Source organism: Perognathus longimembris, chromosome 10 (assembly GCF_023159225.1).
Source record: "Perognathus longimembris pacificus isolate PPM17 chromosome 10, ASM2315922v1, whole genome shotgun sequence".
NCBI classification, from domain to species: Eukaryota; Metazoa; Chordata; class Mammalia; order Rodentia; family Heteromyidae; genus Perognathus; species Perognathus longimembris.
This window is the reverse complement of record NC_063170.1, coordinates 11,994,491-12,016,656: the sequence shown is the minus strand read 5'-3', so window position 1 is coordinate 12,016,656 and position 22,166 is coordinate 11,994,491. Positions and strand designations below refer to the sequence as shown.

At 46.3% G+C, this 22,166-nt stretch overlaps 1 protein-coding gene and 1 long non-coding RNA gene across 2 annotated transcripts in view; both read left to right on the top strand.

Annotated features, from left to right (window-relative positions):
- Window positions 1–22,166, top strand: part of Cdh1 (cadherin 1) — a 66,192-nt gene that overhangs the window by 813 nt on the left and 43,213 nt on the right. Inside the window, 1 exon segment of the mRNA XM_048355245.1 lies at window positions 219–333. Within this exon segment, the coding sequence (XP_048211202.1) occupies window positions 219–333 (115 nt within the window).
- LOC125358252 lies at window positions 14,499–17,292 on the top strand. Its single transcript, XR_007212285.1, has 3 exons — window positions 14,499–14,540; window positions 16,013–16,015; window positions 16,948–17,292. It is a non-coding gene; the product is annotated as an uncharacterized LOC125358252 (long non-coding RNA).

Genomic DNA, 22,166 nt, shown 5'->3' with positions numbered 1-22,166 from the left:
AGGCGGCGAGCCCGCGGCCCCCTCCGTGGGAGTTCCTGGGGGGGGGGCGGCGGGGGCAGGTTTCGGGGTGGGAGGATGACGTCGCTGTCTGCCCCGCTTTCCCACAATCCCGACGCCCCGGGCGAGGGAGGCGCGCGCGGCGCCGTGGGTTTCGGTGTGGGCCGGAGGGAGTCCCCCGAGTCACCGGGTTCTCTCCCTTTCCCCCCTACCTGTTCCAGGTCTCGTCGAGGCTCTGCCAGGAGCCGGAGCCGTGCTACCCTGGCTTTGGGGCCGAGAGCTACACGTTCCTGGTTCCCCGCTGGCACCTGGGGAGAGGCCACGTCCTGGGCCGAGGTGAGGGCGGGGCCCTGGCGTCTCCTGGCCGGGCGGGGTGAGGTGGGGCAGGGGAAGGGGCCTAGGAATCGCGCACCCCGACACTTGGGTTGGAATGCGCTTGCCCCCCGCTTTATCCGAAGACATCCCCTTGGAGTTTACGCGGTTGGGGGGGGGGGTGCTAAACTTTCGCGGATTGCAAGCTGTGTAGTTGAGCAAGCTTGCTCTGTCTGCATAGCTGGGCCTGTGAAGGTGGCTGAGAACATTGAGAGGTCATCCCGACCCCTCACATCCTGGCCGCCTAGATTGCAAAACCTGTTGGTTGGGACTGGAGTGCTGAGCAGGAGTGCACTTGTCCCGGGTCAGCGAGCTGGATGGATCAGGCTGCTGGGGCCTCATTGTGTACTGTCTGGGGGTGGGGGGCTAGCTGAGGAACCTGCTCTTGGTTACCAGGACTGAGGCTTTTATTCATAGGGATGGAAACATTTTGATACAGGTACAATTTCACCAAGGAATAATGACAGATTTTTTTTTTTTTAAGCAGAATAGCTCTGACTCAGGTTGAAAATGCATACAAACACCCAATGTATTTCAGGCCTTATCACAGTGATAATCTAGAATTTTCTTTGTTCTACTTCTCTGTTGGGAAGTACTGGGAGCAAGGGAAGGGACTAGTATTCAGTCTGGATTCATTCATTCCCAGGTGCTTACTCTGTATCAACACCATGATTTCTGTTGCTGGGCAGGTATCAGAATAATAAAGGGTATTTTTTTTTTTTTTTTAGAGAGAGAGAAAACTCATTCACATTCCCCACTCCCCTCCCCAGGGAACTTCCTCATTTGTTTATTCTTCTAGCCTTTGGCCATATGAGAAATCTGTGTGGCCATCTTGGTGTTGTATAAAATTTTATTTTGAACTTTGGAAGTTGTTCCAGCAGTAGGCATTGTGATCTGCAGATGTTGAAGCTTGACTGATTAACCCTGAGACGGGGCTGTGCCCTATGGGATCTGAAAGGCAGCCTTATCTTGTCTGCCCAGCACTAGAATGGGTCAGTGATTACTCGGCCAGTTTCTCTCTACTCTGCTTTATGTTGGCTGGCCCAGGAGTAAACTTAGCCACGGAGACTGGGACATTCCAGCCCTGCCCTCCTAATTGTACATGCTAGCAGGTTGTCCTAGGGCCCCTTAGGAGACCATGCTGTGACAGACTAGTGAGGTGTCAGAGGGTGTGGAGTGGCCTGGGGTGTTTTGAAAGCCATCTGTGGGCTGTGACTAGTGGGTTATAGAAGGAGGCCAAGTTGGCCCAGGTGGGAGAGTAGGGTGAGTAGGGTGAGTAGAGAAAGGGGAGTGTGTGTGAGAGTATGTTAGAAGTGTCTCAATGTAAGTGGTGGGTGCTTCGTCTTCCTATATGCCAGGGCACATATTTGTTCCTCCTGGGATCAGAACCAGTGTGCTGCCAGGCATTCTCCTCTACCACTTTGGTTTTCACTTTGCCCATCCAAGCTCTTGTGTCTAATAATATCTTTACATAATAATTTATTATGAATAACAACTTTATTCACTTTTCATCCCACCCCTCAATCTGGTCCATCTTTACAAAACCCTTGGAGGATGGACACTGGGACCTGAAGTGATTTTCTAATCTGCCAAAGGATTGGCAGTGGGTCCTTCACTTCCTCTTTTTTTTTTTTTTTTTTTTTTTGCAGTAAACTTTTTCCTTATATTTATTTTCCAAACACTTGACTGACTTTGAAATTTTTTTGGTTTTTAACAGTGATGTAATTTTTTTCCCCTCTTTTCTCTCCAAACTTTATTGAAAATCCTCAATCCTACGGATAATACCAAAAAATGTTACTACAAACTCGCATATAATCATTGCTAGGGTCTTGCTGCATATGCTTATTCTGACATTCTTTCTGAAAGTACACATGGCATGCTGTTTTGTTGTTGCAGTACCAGAAGAAAAAGCCAGGGCCACGTGTAGGGTCCCACACGCACGCTGCCACTGAGCTAGATTCGCAGTCCCTCTGTACGCTTGTATTTCATTGAGCAGTTTGGAAGGGCCTAGCGTATGTCGTTTCCCTCACACCTCAGTAGACATCTAAGAGTATCTTACCCAGTGTCACTGCATATCCAGGAGGTTGGCTGTGATACTATAATAATATTTCATATTGGGCTTCTCTAAATGCTTCCAAGTAGCTTTTATTTATTTATTTATTTATTTTTTGGACAGGGTGTTGTGCAAAAAGGGTACAGTTACATAGTAGGGGAGTGTGTACATTTCTTGTGATATCTTACGCCCTGTTTTTCTTTCCCTTCTTTAGGTCAGGTAGACATATATACAATATACAATGTATCAAGAACATATACAGTAGCCATGTGGCCGCACCCAAGAAAATTCGCCTAGGGCTTTAAATGCAGTATCGATATTAGACAATATGTCGACAGTAGTCTTTTTTTTTTGGCCAGTCCTGGGGCTTGGACTCAGGGCCTGAGCACTGTCCCTGGCTTCTTTTTGCTCAAGGCTAGCACTCTGCCACTTGAGCCACAGCGCCACTTCTGGCCATTTTCTGTATATGTGGTGCTGGGGAATCGAACCCAGGGCCTCATGTATATGAGGCAGGCACTCTTGCCACTAGGCCATATCCCCAGCCCGGACAGTAGTCTTATATGAACGTACATACATAGATTTTGAGCTATTGTATTCCACTGAGAGGTCAATTTTTGACCTTTATGTGTTGAGTAATTGGTTTTAGTTACATACTGTTGGGTCGCTGCCCCAATCCTGTGGGAAATACTATTTGACAAGCAGTTTTTGGTTTCACAGACTTGGTCTCTACTGTCTCTCCGTCTCCCTTTCTTAACAGTCATATATCAAGAAGATCATGCCCCTTTGTTTTCTGTGTTCTAGGCTTGTCTCACTCAACATTATTTGTTCGAGTTCTGACCATTTCCCTGCGAATAATAATATTTCACCATTCCTAATCACTATGTAGTATTCCATTGTGTATAGGTACCATATTTTTTTGATCCATTCGTCTCTTCACTTCCTCTTAATTATCTAAAATAAAGAGACAGAAAGGAAGAAAGAAAGAGGAAGGGAAGGGAGGGAGGGGGAGGAGAGGAAGGGGAGAGGGAAAGAAGTAAGAAGGAAGTGCGGGAGGGAGTTTGGAAGTTAGCATACATTGTGAAATAGATTGAGGACCCAGGTGTTGATGGACAGGGCCCCTGAGAGCAGATGGTGGTGGCTGAGAGGGAGCAGTTCCTGGTGGAGGCATGGCCTGAGGCTAGTGGTTTGGCTAGGGAGCTGGCATCCTACAGTCTGGGTGTTTGTGTGGCTAGTTCTAGTTTCCTTAAGTCTATAGCCCGACCTAACAGATTTCTTGACACTGAACTTTTCTTAGCCTTTCTGTACTGTGGGGCTCTCCCTGGACCTGTTGAATGAAAACTCTAGGACAGATGTGTTTTTCAGCTAAAACCACACATTTGACTCCAGGAACTGGCTGTGAGATTGAAATAAGAGGTTAGATTTTAGGAAGGTTGGCTGTACTCTGTGGATAGTCAGGGGAGCTTTGGTACCAGGAGTTTCAAGGAGAAATGAGACATTGGTACCAGGTTTAGTCTGTGGGCTTTTTGTGAGAAATTTGCTGCCTGAGAGTTTGAAAATGAGGAACCTGGCTCCCAGGCCCTGAGTTCAAATCATAGTGCACACATACACACAGGAGCACAGCACAGATAGCTGAAGGGTCACAAATAGGGTTTGGGCTGAACTTTAGGATCATTCCTACTTATTATTATTTCCCTCTCTTGGTTTCTCTCCAGTTTCTAGAGCAGAGACTATTAAAAAAAAATAAAAGCACAAGCTGGGCGTGGCTCATGCCTATAATCCTAGCACTTGGGAGGCTGAAATCTCCTGGTCATGATTTCTAGGTCAGCCTGGGCTACTTAGGGAGACCTTGTCACAGTCACAACAAAGAAGAACAGCAACTTCACTATAAAGATTCTTTTTTTTTTTTTTGCCAGTCTGGGGGCTTGTATTCAGGGCCTGAGCACTGTCCCTGGCCTCTTTAGCATTACCACTTGCGCTACAGCCTCACTTCTGGCTTTTTCTATTTATGTGTTGCTGAAGTATCAAACCCAGGGCTTTGTGCATGCTAGGCAAGCAGTCTACCACTAAGCCACATTCCCAGCTCTATAGAGTGATTTCTTTAGAGGTGTTGATCATTTTTCTTTTTCTTCACACAGACAGGCTGGAGAACCCAGGTTAGTAGACAGTTTGGAACCTCAGAGGCTAAGAAGCCTAATAATTGAGGATTTCCTTTGCTTTTCCCATAATCTGCCTTCAGACACACAAGGCTCAGATTTTGGGCTCAATCTTGGGACTGCTCACAGGTCACAGGTGTGGATTAAGGCATGCCTGTCCCCCTCCTCCTTTCCTTCCCTCTTAAAGGCTGTGTTGAAAGCTGGTGTGAATGGCACACTAGCCCCTTAGCCCCTTAATTCAGCTGGACTCAACAAAGCCCAACAGGGAGACCTTCCCTGGGATCATCTTACACCATCAATCCCCACTCTCCATCCTCAGACTTCTAGACCTCCCCAGTCACTTGTGTCTGTGACATGACTGACGCAAAGTTTCCCAGGAAAGGAGACACTGGGCTATACTCCTACCCCTCACGCTGTGCTTTCCTTTCCTTCTACAGTGCTGGACTCTCTCTCTCTCTCTCTCTCTCTCTCTCTCTCTCCCCCTCCCTCTCTCCCTCTCCCTCTCTCCCTCTCTCCCTCTCTCCCTTTCTCCCTTTCTCCCTTTCTCCCTCTCTCCCTTTCTCCCTCGCCCTGCAAGGCCATTTAAGGAAAGGTGGCTGCTGCTCTCAGCCAGGTGGTTATGAAAATCCCTGTTTGCTATCCGGGCCTTTCATTGGACAAGCCTTTTCTTCTGAAAGACTCACCTTGGTATCTGTTACACGCTCCATTCCAAGCTCAGCCCCAGATAAGCCTGACGCAAAGCAATCAGCTCCCACATCTTCCAGAAGCTGCCAAAACCCTAAAATCCCTGAGAGGCATCTGTCCCCCTCCCTTCAGGGGTTGAGACTTTCTACAGCGAGAATGAAGTCAGTAGAGTTGGTTCAGAGTTGGTTCAGGGTAGTTCAGTGAGCATGTACAGAGGACAATGAGGCTTGAGGTTTAACTACTAGCCATGTGACTTGGGGCCTACCACTTTATTGCTCCGAGGCTCAGTTTCCTCATCTGTAAAAAGGGTATGTGATATATACATAACTGTGTTATATTGCCTGTGTGTGTGTAATGTGTCCTGCAGCTTGAACTGGCTTGGGCACTGTCCTTTAGCATTTTCTGCTCAAGGCTAGCACTTTATCCCTGAAACCAGAGAACAACTTGAGTGACTTCCTGCTTTTTCTGAGGAGATTATTGGAGATAAAAGTCTCTAGGACTTTTCTGCCTGGGGCCGGTTTCATTAGAACCTTGATTCTCAGATCTCAGCCTCCTGAGTAGGTATGATTACAGACCTGAGGCACCAGTGCCCTGCTTGTGTTTTCTTAATTTGGCTAAGATGTGGGCATCTGGGGGTGTCCATATTCATTTAAGCTGACTAAAGTGAGTGCCCATTTTATGTCAACAGTAGGCTTAGGTAGATCCTGGGATTAAGAATGAATAAAGATACAGCCAAACATAAATGCAGCTTAGAATGAATGCAGGGAATGAAAGCATAAAAAATTGTTAAGGCTCACTCCTAGCACTCAGTAGGAAGATCATGAGTGCAAGGCTGGCATGGTCGACATCACAAGACTGTCTCAAAAAAATAATAAAATGAAGGGAAATAATTAAATGATGGCTAATATTTTCATAGAGTTATAGTAGGCCCTCATCTTGTTTTGAACAAGTGAGTAGCCACACATAAATATTGCCTGCTTTGGCCTTAAACTCTACTCTGTGGTCTTAAGAGTGGTCCTGAAAGTTAATTGGAAAGGAGCAGGAGGAGTGGGTCAGTCAAAAGGCTCTTACGTGCTTGGAAGGGCTCTGGGAAGCTCTAAGTGTGTTCTTGGGCAAACTTCAGCTTATGGAGGCCAGAGAAGGGAGACTTCAATGGAGAATGCCATTTGTAACTGGTATTTTTGTTGTTTATTATTTTTTTTAATCTTTGATCAGTTACGAGGGAATTGATGGCTGGGCACTGGTGGCTCACTCCAGTAATCCTAGCTACTCAGAAGGCTGAGATCTGAGGAACTGCAGCTCAAAGTCAGCTAGGGCAAGGGAAGTAAGTGGGAGACTCTTTTCTCCAATTAACCACCAGAAAACTAGAAGTGGAGGCACTGTGGCTCAAAATGGTAGTACGCTAGCCTTGAGCAAAAGAGTTCAGGCCCTCAGTTAAAGTCCTATGACCAGCCTGCCCCCCTAAAAAAAAAAAAATGAATCAATGGTCCCCTCCTCCCAACTGCCCCTCTCTTTTTTGCTAAGTTTGCCTTTTACCTTGTTTTGTTTTGTTTTTTGCCAGTCTTGGGCTTGAATTCAGGGCCTGAGCACTGTGCCTGGCTTCTTTTTGCTCAAGGCTAGCACTCTACCACTTGAGCCACAGCGCCACTTCCAGCTTTTTTTATATATGTGGTGCTGAGGAATCAAACCCAGGGCTTCATGTATATGAGGCGAACACTTTACCACTAGGCCATATTCCCAGCCCAGGTTACCTTTGTGGGGTTTTTTTTTTTTTTTTGCCAGTCTTGGGGCTTGGACTCAGGGCCTGAGCACTATCTCTGGCTTAATTTTCTGCTCAAGGCTAGCACTCTACCACTTGAGCCACAAAGCCACTTCTGGCTTTCCTTTATATATGTAGTGCTGAGGAATCGAACCCAGGGCTTCATGTATGCGAGGCAAGAACTCTGCCACTAGCCTATATTCTCAGCCCTCCTTTTACCTTTTATATCCCCAGCTCAAGCTTGCCACAGTCAGTCAGATGTTGGATGGATTTTCAATGCATCAGTCCCTGGAGGAATTACTGGGGGCTATCTGTATTTGAGACTCTGGGGGTGACAAGTGGTAGAGTCCGGGCTTAGTAAGTATGAGGCTTCTGTTTTCTCCCCTTGGTTGGAAAGTTCCCCATTTGCTTTCCCCTGCCCAGCAAACCAGCCAAACCAGTTTCCTCACTCTTCCCACAGCGCCTTGTTAAGCAAACACTGCTGTGCTAACAGAGACCAGCACCGCCCTGCACCCAGTACCTTTGTTGGAAAGGGAGAGTCTGTGGCTTTTCCGTGCTGGCCACATGCGCAGGGCAGCTCTGGTGTGGGTTCACTGTGAATTGGGGTGGGGAAGTTAGGATGGCCTAGCTGGTCAGTTGCTGCCTGGTTTTGAAAAGTGTTGCATCATATATAAGGATGCCCCATTCTGCGTTCCCATTGCCAGAATGCTGTGGCTCACAGTGTGGTTTAGGAGCTAGCCACCTGGGAAATTTCTTTTTTATTTTTTAATTTAATCAACTTATTTATTTATTTTGTTGGCCATGGGGCTTGAACTAGGGGCCTGGGTGCTGAGCTTTTTTTTGCTTAAGGCTAGTGCTCTACCACTTTGAGCAACAGCACCATTTCCTTTCTCTCTTTCTCTCCTCTCTTTTTAAGTACAAATTCTGGGCCTTGATCTCAGGGCCAGGGAACTGTCCCTGAGTATTTTTGTTCAAGGTTAGTAGTTTACCACTTTACCACTTTGAGCTACAGCTCAACTTCTGGCTTTTTGCGGTTAATTGAAGGTAAGAATCTCAAACTCATGGACTTTTCCTGCTGGCTTCAAACCACTATCCTCACATCTCAGCTTTCTGAGTAGCTATGATTACAGATGTGAGTCACTAGCACCCAACTTTCCTGTATTTTTCCCCCTTTTTCTTTTTGTCTTCTGTACATTCTTTTATTATTATTTTCCCCCCCCAGTCCTGGTGCTTGAACTCTGGCCTGAGCACTGTCCCTGGCTTCTTTTTGCTCAAGGCTAGCACTCTACCACTTGAGCCACAGCACCACTTCTGGCCTTTTCTATCTATGTGGTGCTGAGGAATCGAACCTAGGGCTTCATGTATACGAGACAAGCACTCTTGCCACTAGGCCATGTTCCTAGCCCCCTTCTGTACATTCTTTTTTTTTTTTTTTGGCCAGTCCTGGGCCTTGGATTCCGGGCCTGAGCACTGTCCCTGGCTTCTTCCCGCTCAAGGCTAGCACTCTGCCACTTGAGCCACAGCGCCGCTTCTGGCCGTTTTCTGTATATGTGGTGCTGGGGAATCGAACCTAGGGCCTCATGTATCCGAGGCAGGCACTCTTGCCACTAAGCTATATCCCCAGCCCCCCTTCTGTACATTCTTAATCTTGATCTCTGAGGGCTTTCTGCTCTGGACTTGACTTTTTTTTTTTTTTTTGAGTTAGCATATATTAGTTTTTATTTGGAGTTGTTTATTGTGACATTTCTATGCATACATATAACATACCCCATTGAACTCCTATCAGCCAGGTGCTGGTGACTCATACCTGTAATCCTAGTGACTCAGGAGGCTGAGATCTAAGAATCCCAGTTCAAAGCCATTCAGGGCTGGAAAGTTCATGAGACTCTTTTTTCTGGTGGTCCTGGGGCTTGAACTCTGTGCCTGGGCGCTGTCCCCGAGGTCCTTTTTGCTCAAGGCTAGTACTGTGGTTAGTTGGAGATAAGAGTCTCACAAACTTTCCTGCGTGGGCTGGCTTCGAATTGTGATCCTTAGATCTCAGCCTCCTGAGTAGCTATCTTTACCAGGAGAGCCAGCTGGGCCTCAGCTTCTTACCTCCAATTAAGGATCAGAAAACCAGAAGTGGAGCTGTGGCTCTGGGTGGTAGCACACTAGCCTTGAGCAAAAGAGCTGTGGGACCACGCCCAGGCCCTAAGTTCAAGCTCCTAGAGCTACAAACAAAAACAAAAAACAAACTCTATCTCCCTGGTTTCACTGTTCTTACATACATATAAAGTACTTCAGCCATATTGACCCTCATTCACCTCCACTCTACCCTCCAACGTGGTCTTTAAAAAACAAAACAAAATTGATTCTCCCCCCCACCACCACTTTTAAAGCACTTAATAATTTTACAAAGGGTTTCAACATGATAACTTATACACGTGTGTATAGTCAGATTCACCTCATCTGTTGCTTTGTCTTCCCTGGTCTAGTCCCTACTGTCCTGCTATTGTTCAGTAGCTGTTAGTGAGTTTCCTTATGTTATCCCTATATATTTGTCTGAGACTCAGTCTCTCAGTCTGTAGGCCAGACTGACCTCCAGCTCTCCTCCTGCCTCTTTCCCCAGTGCCTGCCATCCATTCTTTGCCCTGGAAAACCCCAGGGCTTAGGTCATAGATATTTGATGAGTAAATACCTGGTGCCAGCTGGGTTGTGGGCCTCTGGTGGCCAGCCAAGGATCCAAGCACACCTTTCATCAGGAGGAATAAGGCTGACCATGCCCCTGGGTGTTTTGTGGATGCACAGTTGAATGGATGGGGTAGAGATGGGACACCCAGAGCAGTAGCCTGTGTACCCTTGTGTACTTAGATCCAGCCTGCCCCAGGAAGATTCCAGAAAACATCTATGAACAGAGACCCTTCATGAGATCATTTCTGTACACCCTGAGAATGCACATTTAGTGTCCTGTATATATATGCATATGCATGCTTGCCAGTGCCGGTGGTGGGGCTTGAACTCAGGGCCTCGTGCTCTCGCTTAGCTTTTTCATTCAAGGATGATGCTCTACCTCCACTTCTGGCTTTTTGCTGGTTAAATGGAGATAAGAGTCTCTTGGTTTGTCTGCGTAGATACTGAAAGGGAAAAGGGAAAGGGATTCCAGGGAAAGGAGATGGATTTTCAATAATTCATTGCCAAATAAAAGACTTGGAGCTGGGCTTTCAGAGACCAGGAAAGAGAGGCTCAGGATAAATGGCACAGCTTACTGATCGCTTAGTGTAGGCAGATTATAATTTGGTTAAAAGAGTACAAAAATATTATTATTTCTTCTCAGAAAGTGGGTGTGGTGATGGCGGCCTGTCATTCCAGTACTTGGAAGATGGGGGCAGGAGGATATACATAGAATATAATGAAGAAAAGTTTAAATATGGCTAGGAGTGAAAACTCCTTTCAGCCCTGACCCTTCCTTCACCTGTCATTTCTTAGTTACCTGACCTTATTTTTCTCTTGTGTATTCTTTCCAGAGTTTCCTTATAGAAATAACAAAGTTGGTCTTGGGGTGTGGCTCAGTGGTAGTCTACCATGCAGGGTGCCCCGGGTTCCATGCCAGCACCAAAGAAAAGCAAACACAAACCTTGAGCTTCTTTTGCTCAAGACTAAGCGATCTTCCACTTGAGCCACAGAGCCATTTCCAGTGTTTTCTGTTTATGTGGTGCTGAGGAATAAAACCCAGGGCTTCTTGCATGCTAGGCAAGCACTAAGCCACATGCCCAGCCGCCCCCCCCCCCCTTTGTGTGTCTATACTGGGGCTTGAACTCTGGGCCTGGACACTGCCCTTAGCTTTTTTTTGCTCGAGGCTAGCTAGCACCTCTACCACTTGAGCCATACTTCTACTTCCAGCTTTTTGGTGGTTCATTGGTTCATCGTAAATAAGATTGTTGTGGATTTTTTTGCTCAGACTGGCATTGAACCTTGATCCTTAGATCTCAGCCTCTCGAGTGTCTAGAGTTACAGGTGTGATCTACCGGCACCTGGCTCTTCTTTGTTCTTTCTTTTGAGGCAGGTTGTCACTGTAGCTTAGGCTGACCCGGAGCTCCTTCCTCACACTTGCAGGATTCCTCAGAGCTCTTGTTGGAGGAGAGATCCCAAGGGAGAATGTATCTGTACCCCATGAGCTCTGGTGCCAATGGGGCTCACTCGAACTTTTGAACCTGTTACCTTCAAGCAATGGGGTAAATAGCAGTGGACACAGAGACTAGTGGGGTAATTTGCCACGTCCTAGATAATAATTAGCTAGCTTTGTAATTAAGAGAGCTTGTAATAAGCTGAATGCTTTTCAGATTTATTTTACCTGGGCAAGTTTAAGACTAAGAGGAGCACCTGTTTCTGTGGTTTGGCACTCCGGCATGCAAGTACATCCACTGTGCTTCTGAAGGAGATGATGTGGCTGCAGCCCCTTTCTGTACTCTCTCACTCCACCCCGCCCCAACAGTCTTTCTCATCCTAGTACTCCAAGTGATTTTTTCCCCCTTCTTTTTCTTTTTAGAGTGCTATCTATTGCCCCCCACCCCTCGCCGTGCTTCTTTCACTTAAGGTTAGCACTCTATCACATTGAGTCATAGGGCTACTTTCAGTTTTCTGGTGATTAGTTGGAGATAAGAGTCTCATAGCTTTTTCTGCCCTGGCTGGCTTTGAACCAGGATCCTCAGATATCCTTACATCTCAGACTCCTGAGTTGCTAGGATTACAGGTGTGAGCCACTGGTACCCTGCTTTTTTTTTTAACTCTTTCCCCACCCCCACCCCCAAATTGTTGTTATAATGGTGAGGTACAGAGGGGTTATAGTTAGTTACCTAATTCAGGTAATGAGTATTTTTTTTTTTTTTTTTTTTTTTTGGCCAGTCCTGGGCCTTGGACTCAGGACTCAGGAGCACTGTCCCTGGCTTCTTCCCACTCAAGGCTAGCACTCTGCCACTTGAGCCACAGCGCCGCTTCTGGCCGTTTTCTGTATATGTGGTGCTGGGGAATCGAACCTAGGGCCTCGTGTATATGAGGCAGGCACTCTTGCCACTAGGCTATATCCCCAGCCCAGGTAATGAGTATTTCTTTTTGGATAATGTCACGTCACTCCCAGTTTTTCCTTCCTATCTCCACTCACAAGTTGTATAGTTCTTCAACATTATGTCTAGTGAGCACTACTGCTGTTTTTTCTTTTTGTACTGGGGTTTGAACTCAGCAGGCCTCATTATTGCTAAGTGGGTGCTTTACTGTTTGAGCCTTTACTTTAGGGCCTGGGTACTGTTCCTGAACTTTTTTTTTTGCTCAAGATTAGTATTCTACCACTTGAGCCACACCCCCATTTCTGACATTTTGATAGATAATTGGAGATAAATCTCATGGACTTTCCTGTCTGGGGCTGGCTTCGAACCTTGATCCTCAGATCTCAGCTTCTGGAGTAGTTTAGGTTTAGAGGTGTGAGCCACTGATTCACAGCACCTGGCTCCAACAGGTGCTTTGATATAGCACCCCCATCCAGTTTCTGTGTGTTCTGCACACTCGTAGGGTAACCTTACCTAATTGTCTTGTCACAAAGCAACTTGTGGTCCGGCCTGTGAAGGTCAGAGGAGCTCCTTCTGCTCCACACCTCTGTGTGTAAGGAGGCACCAGATCGAAATCTCAACAGACACCTGAGCCTGCCAGGCCACCTGTTTGCTTTCTTCTTGTCTGGTAACACCTTCCCTGAATGAGAATGTGTAGGAGACTGCAGATAAGCCGGCACCTCCCACCTGTTATCTCCTGCATCCCTTTCCCATCAATTGTTTAGAACTACCTGGCGGTCCTTCTGCTGCTCCATCTGGCAGCTCTCTGCACTTGAGGAGCCTAGAAGAAGCATGGCGATAGATGTAGAAAAGCTAAAGACAGAGGCTTAAGGCTAACTTAGATAGCAGCAAAGATAAAAATCTGATGCTCCCAAGCCCATAGAATCAATAAATATGGGTAGTAGCTTCTAGGTGTTTAGGTAAGGAATGGCTCCTGGCCTTCAGCAAGATGCCTGTCTCGTGGGCATGGTGGGCAGATTTAGCAGATGAAAGTCCAGGACGCCCAATGATATTAATATCAACTAAACAATGGCTGTGTTTTTAGTGTAAGTTTGTCCCATGCAATATTTTAGGTATACTATTTTTTCTTGGTGAGATTTATAAATTTTGCTTCTTTAATTAAAATTTTTTATAATCAAATAATTTATTAAAATAAATTTTGTTTGTGAAGACATTTCTTTTAAAAAACTTGTTTTATTGTTATCATAAAGTTGATTTACAGAGGGGTTATAGTTATATAAGTCAGGTAAAGAGAACTTTCTTTTTGGACAAGGTTACCCCTTCCCTCACTTTCTCCCAGTTTTAATTGTTATTTATTTTTATTTTTTGGCCAGTCCTGGGCCTTGGACTCAGGGCCTGAGCACTTTCCCTGGCTTCTTTTTGCTCAAGTCCAGCACTCTGCCACTTGAGCCATCGCGCCACTTCTGGCCGGTTTCTATATATGTGGTGCTGGGGAATCGAACTCAGGGCTTCATGTATACGAAGCAAGCATTCTTGCCACTAGGCCATATCCCCAGCCCTTAATTGTTATTATAAAGGTGGTATACAGAGGGGTTACCATTTTATATGTCAGGTAAAGAGTACTTTTTTTTCCCCCTTTTTTGATCAGTTGTGGAGCTTGAACTCAGGGCCTGACCACCATCCCTGAGCTTTTGCACTCAAAGCTAGTGCTCTACCACTTTGAGCCACAGTGCCACTTCCAGTTTTCTGGTGGTTAATTGGAAGTAAGAGTCTCATGGACTTTCCTGTCCAGGCTGGCTTTGAACCTCCTCAGATCTCAGCCTCCTGAGTAGTTAGGATTACAGGGGTGAGCCACCCACGCCCATCTAAGAGTACATTTTTATTTGGATAGCGTCACTGTCTCCCAGTTTTTCCCCTCCCATTCCTGCCCCCAGATTGTATAGTTCATTTTCAACATGGTATCTAGAGTAGGTATACTTACTTAAAGATATTATCTTGGGCCAGGTGCCATGGCTTACTTCTATGATCCTAGCTACTTAGGAGACAGATCGGGGATCTCAGTTCAAAGCCAGCCTGGGCAGGAAAGTCCATGAGATTCTTATCTCCAGCTAACTAGTAATGAGTCAGAAGTGTAGCTGTGGCTTAAGTGATAGAACATCAGCCTTGAGCAATAAAGCTAAGGGACAGCATCTAGGCCTTGACTTCAAGCCCCAGTATCAGCACACACATACACACAACCATCTTGAGGCTGGAGTATGTAGTTCAGTGGAGGTGGACTTGCTTAGCAAATATAAGATCCTGGGTTTGGTTACAGGTGCCAGATTTAAAAAAAACGTCGAGGCTGGGAATGTGGCTTAGTGGTAGAGTACTTGTCTAGCATGCATGAAGCTCTGAGTTCGATTCCTCAGTACCACATAAACAGAGAAGCTGGAAGTGGCTCAAGTGGTAGAATACTAGCCTTGAGCAAAAGAAGCCCAGGGACAGTGCCCAGGCCCTGAGTTCAAGCCCCAGTACTGGAGGGGGGGAAAAAAAAGTCTTGGGCTGGGAATATGGCCTAGTGGTAAGAGTGTTTGCCTCGTATACATGAAGCCCTAGGTTCGATTCCTCAGCACCACATATATAGAAAACGGCCAGAAGTGGCGCTGTGGCTCAAGTGGCAGAATGTGAGCCTTGAGCAAAAAGAAGCCAGAGACAGTGCTCAGGCCCTGAGTTCAAGGCCCAGGACTGGCAAAAAAAAAAAAAAAAAAAAAGAAAAAAGAAATGAAAAAGAAAAAAAGTCTTAACATGTATTCTGATGATGAATAACCAGGTATTGAGTTGCATTTACTGCTATTATTTAAATTCTTAAGTTTTGTTGAATCATAGGCCTCATATTTATTTTGTGCCTTAAACTTCGAACCTTGCGCTCTTTCTTGGCTTTTTCCACTCAGAGTGGTACTCTACCACTTGAACTACACCTTCAATTCTAACTCCCTCCATCCCCTTCTTTTTTTTCTGGTCTAGGAAAATCTCAGACTTTCCTGCCCAGGCTGGCTTTGAACAGTGATCCTCAGATCTCAGCCTCAGCATGAGCCATCAGCCCCTAGCTAGGCCTCATATTTTCTAGACAGATACTCTTCCACTTGAGCCAAACCCCCCAGTTCTTTGATTCTTAGTCTTATTGTTTACTTTTCCTTTTGTTTTGATTCCCCCCCCTCCCCCCGCAAATAAGCCAAACTTGAAACTCTAACAAATCTCCTCCAACAGTAAGAAAAATTGTAGTTACTCAAAGTGGCTTCTGCCAGTGGGGCTAGGGACTCGTGTGTGTGTGTGTGTGTGTGTGTGTGTGTGTGTGTGTGTGTGTGTGTGTGTGTTTGTTTTCTTGCTTTTGAGACAGGGTCCAGCCACTGTCTTTGCCTGGGTAGATCTTGAACTCGAGATCCTCCTGCCTGGGCCTCGTGAGTAGCTGGGGTTACAAGTGCATTTCTTCCTATTCACTGAGTTCTTCCCTTATACTACGTCCTTTAAACCTCAGGGCAACCCCATTGAGTGACAACCATTGTACAGAAGGCACCATAGGAAGGGTTGATTTTTCACAAATGTGTTTTGCGGTGGAGAGAAGTGGCGCAAGTCATCACTGAAAAGAATGACATTTGAGTAAAGGCCCAAAGAAGCTAAGACTCCCTGGGTCTCCTGGGGACTGGCTGGCCCACATTCTTCAGGTCTGTATTAGCATCATTTGTTAGAGAAATAATCCTCAGGGCTAATTGCTACCCAGGGTATCAGCTTCAAACCGGGCTCCAATGCTCTTTCCAAGCCAGCTCACCTCCTGGCCTATTGCCCAAGAGGAATATGGCACGAGCTTGGTTTCCCACGCTTCTCCTGGTGGAGGATGAGATGGCCCACCAGCACCTCTTGGGCAGAAGGTGTTTCTTGGGGGTAGGGTAGCTCGGGCCATCGCTTCCTTGTGAGGAAGGCAGTGATTGGCTCCTCAGACCGCAGACTTCCACTCTCCACCATTCCTGGGCGCCCTGCATGAAACCCATTCCTTTGTGGGAAAAGTTATGACTTCCCTATCAAGGGGAAAAAAAAACCTTAACGTCACCCCCTGAAATTAGCAGCAGGACAAATACCTGGGCAGGGTATTTGTCAGGCGCACCAGGGCTCTGAGTCACTCACCTGCGGAGGTGTTTCTGTTTCAAAGGTTGAGTCAACAGTGACTTCAGTCTTCAAGAGTAACAAGTAGTACAGGTGCTAACCCTTACTCACAAGTCCCACACATGGCCCTCTATCATCTTCTAGCGTTTTGCTAAAGGGTTTTGGAGAACTGGCCAGTGTCATCACCACCCCAGTTCCCAGACTTACAGTCATGACTAAGCTTCTGAAGGAAATAGTCTGTATTATACGTCCTGGACAAGCTGTCATCTCTCAAATCCATCCCCATCATATTTAAAAAGAAAAACTTGAGCTGCAGGTGTAGCTCAGTGGTAAAGAAGAAGCAGGAGGGCCTTGGTTACATCTTCCTGTTGCCACCCCCCCCCCACTGTTCCCCCCCAAAAAGCAATATTTTTAACAGGGCATGTGTAGCTGCCTGTGATCTCAGCTACTGGGGGGCTGAAGCTAAGGCAGGAAGATCCTTTGAGCCCAGAAATTTCAGGGCTAGTTGGGGCAACATATGGATACTTTGTTAAGAGAGGAAAATAAAAGAAGAAAGAAAGAAGGGAGGGAGGGTTGGGTGCTGATGGCTCAAGCCTGTAATCCTAGCTATTCAGGAGGCTGAGATCCAAGGATTGAAGTTCAAAACCAGACTGGTCAGAGAAGTTTATGAAACTTACCTCCAATTAACCACCAGAAAAAAAAGAAGAAGGAGCTGTAGTTCAGAGTGGTAGAGTGCTAGTTTTGAGTGAAAAGCCCCGGCCCTGAGTTCAAGCCCCACGACTGACAAAAAGAAAAAGATAAAGAATGGAACGCCCTTTTTGATACCTGGCAGATGGGTGCTTGAGGACTTGTTTGTAGTAGGGGTCTAATTCTGAAACATCTGTGAAAGTTTGTGCTGATTTTTCATTGAACTTTGGGATTTAGTTATGGTACTCTCCCCCCCCCCCCCCCGCCAATCTTTTTACCTGAATCAATGAGTATTTGAGATTTGGGGAATTAAATACTTGGTAGGCTGTTCAGCCCAGGAAACCCTGTCCCTTGCCAGGTGTGAGATTTTGTGTCACTTGTGACTTTTCAGCATTCATTCTCTTTGCAAGCCTTAACAATGAAAAAGGAGTCTCTGAGCAGCTCTCAATGAGATGAATGGGAGAGGGGGGGCTGGATTGTCTGGATTCCAGTCGTTGGGGGGGACCTTCCTTGTCATTTGCCCTCTGGGACAAGTGACTCAACCCTTCTGTGCCTACTTGTCCTCACCAGCGATTTATCTCATTAGGTTGCAGAAATGATACTGTGAGTTAGCAACAAAGGAAGGCCAGGCTCTCAGTGCCCATATATAGCAAACATTTACTTTTCTTCCAGTACTAGCACTTGAACTCAAGGTCTCAAGCTGTCCCTTGGCTTTTTCTGGACTTTCCCCCCCTTTTTGCTGGAAATAAGAGTCTCATACTTTTGTCTACTTAGCCTGGCTTTGATCCAGGATCCTCAGATCTTGGCTTCCTGAGAAGTTGGGATCATGGGTGTAAGCTACCGGTGTGTGGCACAAATGCTATTAAGGGACTTTTGCTTTGCTTTCCTTTTTCTCCGTTTTTCTTTTTTTGTGCTAAGGCTCAATCAGACCCACTCACTCCACAGATTATGCTACTACCCATATACCTGTGTCTGGTACTTTTCTGCAGAATTCTGGTTGCCTCAGTTCCCTTTATGACCATTGTTAATATTTTATGTATTGTTTCTAGTGGGTTTTTTTTTTCTTGTAAATGGTCTACCGTTTGAGCCATATCTCCAGCTCTTATTGCTTTTGATATTTTTCAAATAGAGTCTCTCATTTATGCCCAGGCAGGACCATAATCCTCCTACTTATGCTTCATGCATAGCTGAGATGATAGGCATGTTTTTGTTCATTGAGATGAGGTCTTTAGAGCTTTTTTCACTAGCTGGTTTTGAACTGTGATCCTGTTGATTTTCACCTCCTGAGTAGCTAGGATTACAGACTTGAGTTTCTGTGCCCTGGTTAAATGTTCCTTTTTCTTTTTCAGACTTTTCTTTTTTGTGTGTGCTGGTGCCAGGGCTTGGACTCACGACCTTGAGCTCTTGCTCAGCTTTTTTGCTCACAGCTGATATTCTGTCACTTGAGCCTTACCTCCAGTCTGTCATTTTTCTGGTTAGAGATGGAGACTTGCAAACTCTGCCTCAGGCTGGCTGGCTTTGAACCATGATCTTCCAGGTCTCAGTCTCCTGAGAAGGATTACAGGTGTGAGCCACCACCAGGGCCTGGCTCTTTTAAATAATTTTGTTGTTGTTGTTGGTCCTGGGGCTTGAACTCTGGGCCTGGGTGCTGTCCTTGAGCTCTTCAGCTCAAGGCTCGCTCTCTACCATGTGAGCCTCAGTGCCACTTTCACTTTTCTGGTGGTTATTTGGAGAGAAGAGTCTCATGGACTATCTCAGCCTCCTGAATAGCTAGGATTATAGACGTGAGCCACCAGTACCCTTTTAAAGAATTTTATTAACATATATTAATTGTGTGTGTGCATGTCTATTGTGACAATTCCATCCATCCATCCAATGTACTCTGATCATATTGACCATTTCCCTCCCAAGTTAGTGTTTCTGGAATTAATATCATAGACCCAGGATCTCAAGTGTGCTGGACAAGTGCCATACCACCTCAGCCATGCTCTAAGCAATCTCTAGCTTTACACACAAAAGATGAACTATTAAACTGTTATAGATCTGCAGGGTTGTTTTTTTTTTTTTTTGGTGCTGGTACTGGGACTTGAACGCAGGACCTGGCTACTGTCCCATAGCATTTTCTGCCCAAGGCTGGTACTCTACCACCTGAGCCAGAGCCACAGCTCCACTCTGGCTTCTTGCTGGTTAATTGGAGATAAAAGTCTTACTTATTTGTCATGATTCTCAGATCTCAGCCTCTTGAGTTTAGCCTGATTTTAGCCCCCCACCTGACTGCATTTTTGTTGTTGTTGTTGCCAGGGCACTGTCCCTGAGCCTCTTTATGCTCAGGGATAGCCCTCTACCATTTGAGCCACAGTGCCACTTCCCACTTTTTCTGTGATTAGCTGGAGATAAGAGTCTCACAGACTTTCTTCCTAGGAACTGCGGTCCTCAGATTTTAGCCTTTTGAGGAGTTAGGATTATAGGCATGAGCCACCTGTGCCCAGATGACTGCATTATCTTACTTGCTGTGTAGTATTCTGTTGCTTGCAGTCAAACTCTTGCAGATGGATATTAGCTGCTTCTAGACTATTACAAGTAGTATGCAGTATATTTTAGATGTTGAGGGCAGGAAGCCTGCAGCTGTAGGGCTGTCTTAGCTCCTAAATGATTAACAATGATGGAGGAACAGATTTCCCTCATGGCAGCAGCTGTTTCTGGAGTTCTGAGAGTGGTAGTAGGTTTCAGAGTTTACTGAAGGTGTGAAATAGGGCCAGGATTAGCATCTACCCAGCTGGCCACTTCTCTCACCCCAAGTGGTGGCTGGATTTCCCGCTGTGCCTGTCAATGGCTCAGTAATCCCACAGTGTTACAGTGGGTCCCCCACCTTCCAGGTCCCCTGAAGCCTTCTTTGGGCTAAGAGTTCTCTGGATGACTGACTAATTTATGTGCTTTTAAATACTTGTAAAGAGTATCCTGTGACCCCATGGGGCAGATTGCTTGTAGCCGGAGGCCTGCAGAAAGACTGAGCTGGTTGAAATACTTCTCTGAATACCAACAGCCCCCTTTCTGACTCTGATGCCTCAACCCTCTGTGGTCACTTCAGGGCCAGCTTGTCTGCTTCGCCTCGTCCCCTTGTGTTGCAGACCCTAGAATGGACTCCAAGATGTCTAAATCCCTGGAGTGCCCTGAGTGCCCCCACCCCCACTCCAGAAGAGTTAGAATCATTTCAGACTAAACACACAGAGTGTGACTAGGAATCTGTTCTTTGAGGGCCATTAGAAGAACCCTTAAGATTCATCTAGTACTGGGTGCCAGTGGGTCACACCTGTATTCCTAGCTACTCAGGAGGCTGAGATCTGAGGATCATGGTTCAAAGCCAACCCAGGCAGAAAAGTCCCTGTGAGACTCTTACTGCTAATAAACCACTCAAAAACTGCAAGTGGCACTGTGGTTCAAGTGGTAGAGCACAAAGAGGCTCAGGGACAGTGCCTAGGCTCTGAGTTCAAGCCCCCAAACCGACAACAACAACAAAATCATCTAGCTTCTAGCCAAGTGTGATGAGGTACACACCTGTAATCCCAACTTTCAGAAACCGAGACAGGAGGCTGGCTTGGACTGGGCCCTTTTCTCTCTATGTATGTATGCATGTTTGTAATGGATCTTGGAAAGAAGGAAAGAAAGGAGGAGGAGGAGGAGGAGGAGGAAGAAAAGAGAGGAAGTGAACTAGAGGAATGAAGGGAAGAGGGAGGGAAGGGAACAGGGAGTCTGAGAGGAGAAGGGGAGGGGAGGGGGGGAGGGGAGGGGAGGGGGGAGGAGAGATCATTGGGTTTCTTAGTTTGTGCCAGCCTCCACAGGTTCAGTGAGAGCCCACAGCTGGTAGGAGTGAGAACTAGAACAATAATGTCACTAAACAACCATATTGTTCCCTGAACTCGTGTACTGGTTGAGTACAACAGGTCATGTATGAGCTTGCTTTTTAATCCTTTCAGGGTAACTTTTGGGTAGGTATTGTGTAGACAATTTCATCTTCAGATAATTAACAATAGATTCTAGAAACTATGAACTAGTCCAGGGGCCTGCAGCTGTGGGGCTGTGATGGAAAGTGTCTCCCACCATGCACCTCTCATACACAATGCCCACATTCTGCCCGTGATCCATGGCTCAGGTATACCCAGGCAGCCCCCCACAGCCCCATCCTGGCTCTATTCATTAGGGAAAAGGAAGACTTAAACTACAGCCCCCCTCTTTTGCACCCCTAGAATGAAAGCATGCCATGGCCCCCCTGGGCTCCATTTTAAATCTGAACAGTTGGCTGAGGAACTTAAGTTTTGCAAGCAGCCATTTCAGAACTCCATTGGTTCCTTAATTATTATTTTTTTCTTTTCCAAACTACTACCTAAGGGCTTCTCATAATCACTTTGGTGGGTGTGAGAGATGGGGAAGGATAAACCAGTTAACTCTTTGAGTACCACAAACAGGACATGGGGAATGTGCATGTGTGTGCGTGCACGCCTGTGTGTGTATGTGTGTGTGTGTGTGTGTGTGTGTGTCAGTCCTTGGGTTTGAATTCAGGGCCTGAGCACTATCCCCAAACTTCTTTTTTTCAAGGCTAGCACTCTACCACTTGAGTCACAGCTCTACTTTCAGCTTTTTTGGTAGTTTATTGGAGATAAGAGTCTCACAGACATTACTGCCTGGGCTGGCTTTGAATGGTGATCCTCAGATCTTAGCCTCCTGAGTAGCTAGGATGACAGGCATGAGCTACCATGCCTCACTGAGGAAAAAAAATTTTAACTTTCATAATAGTAATAGTAGCAGTGGAGTTATGCTACACACGAGGAGGGGCCTCTATCCTTTAGAGATCCAGGGGAAGGAGGTGGACGTGGGGTATGCTAACCACCACAAGGTCCTTCCTGTATGAGGCTTACCATATTGTCTTCCCTTTTCTTTTAGAGCCTGTTCTGGAGCTTGAACTCAGGGACTGGGCACTGGTCCCTTAACTTTTTCACTCCCAGCCAGTACTCTGCCTTTAGAGCCAAAGTTCTGCTTTTCACTAGTTAATTGGAGATGCGAGACAGACTGTCTTACCCAGGCTGGCTTTGAACCATGATCCTCAGATCTCAGTCTCCTGAGTTACTAGGATTATAGGTGTGAGCCACGAGTACCTGGCGCACGCGCACGCGTGTGTGTGTGTGTGTGTGTGTGTGTGTGTTGAGTTTCCCATATATGAGACTGTGAGGTGTACCATAAGCAAGTGTATTCCTCTTTCCTAATTCTCTCTAAGTACCCATTCCCCTCAG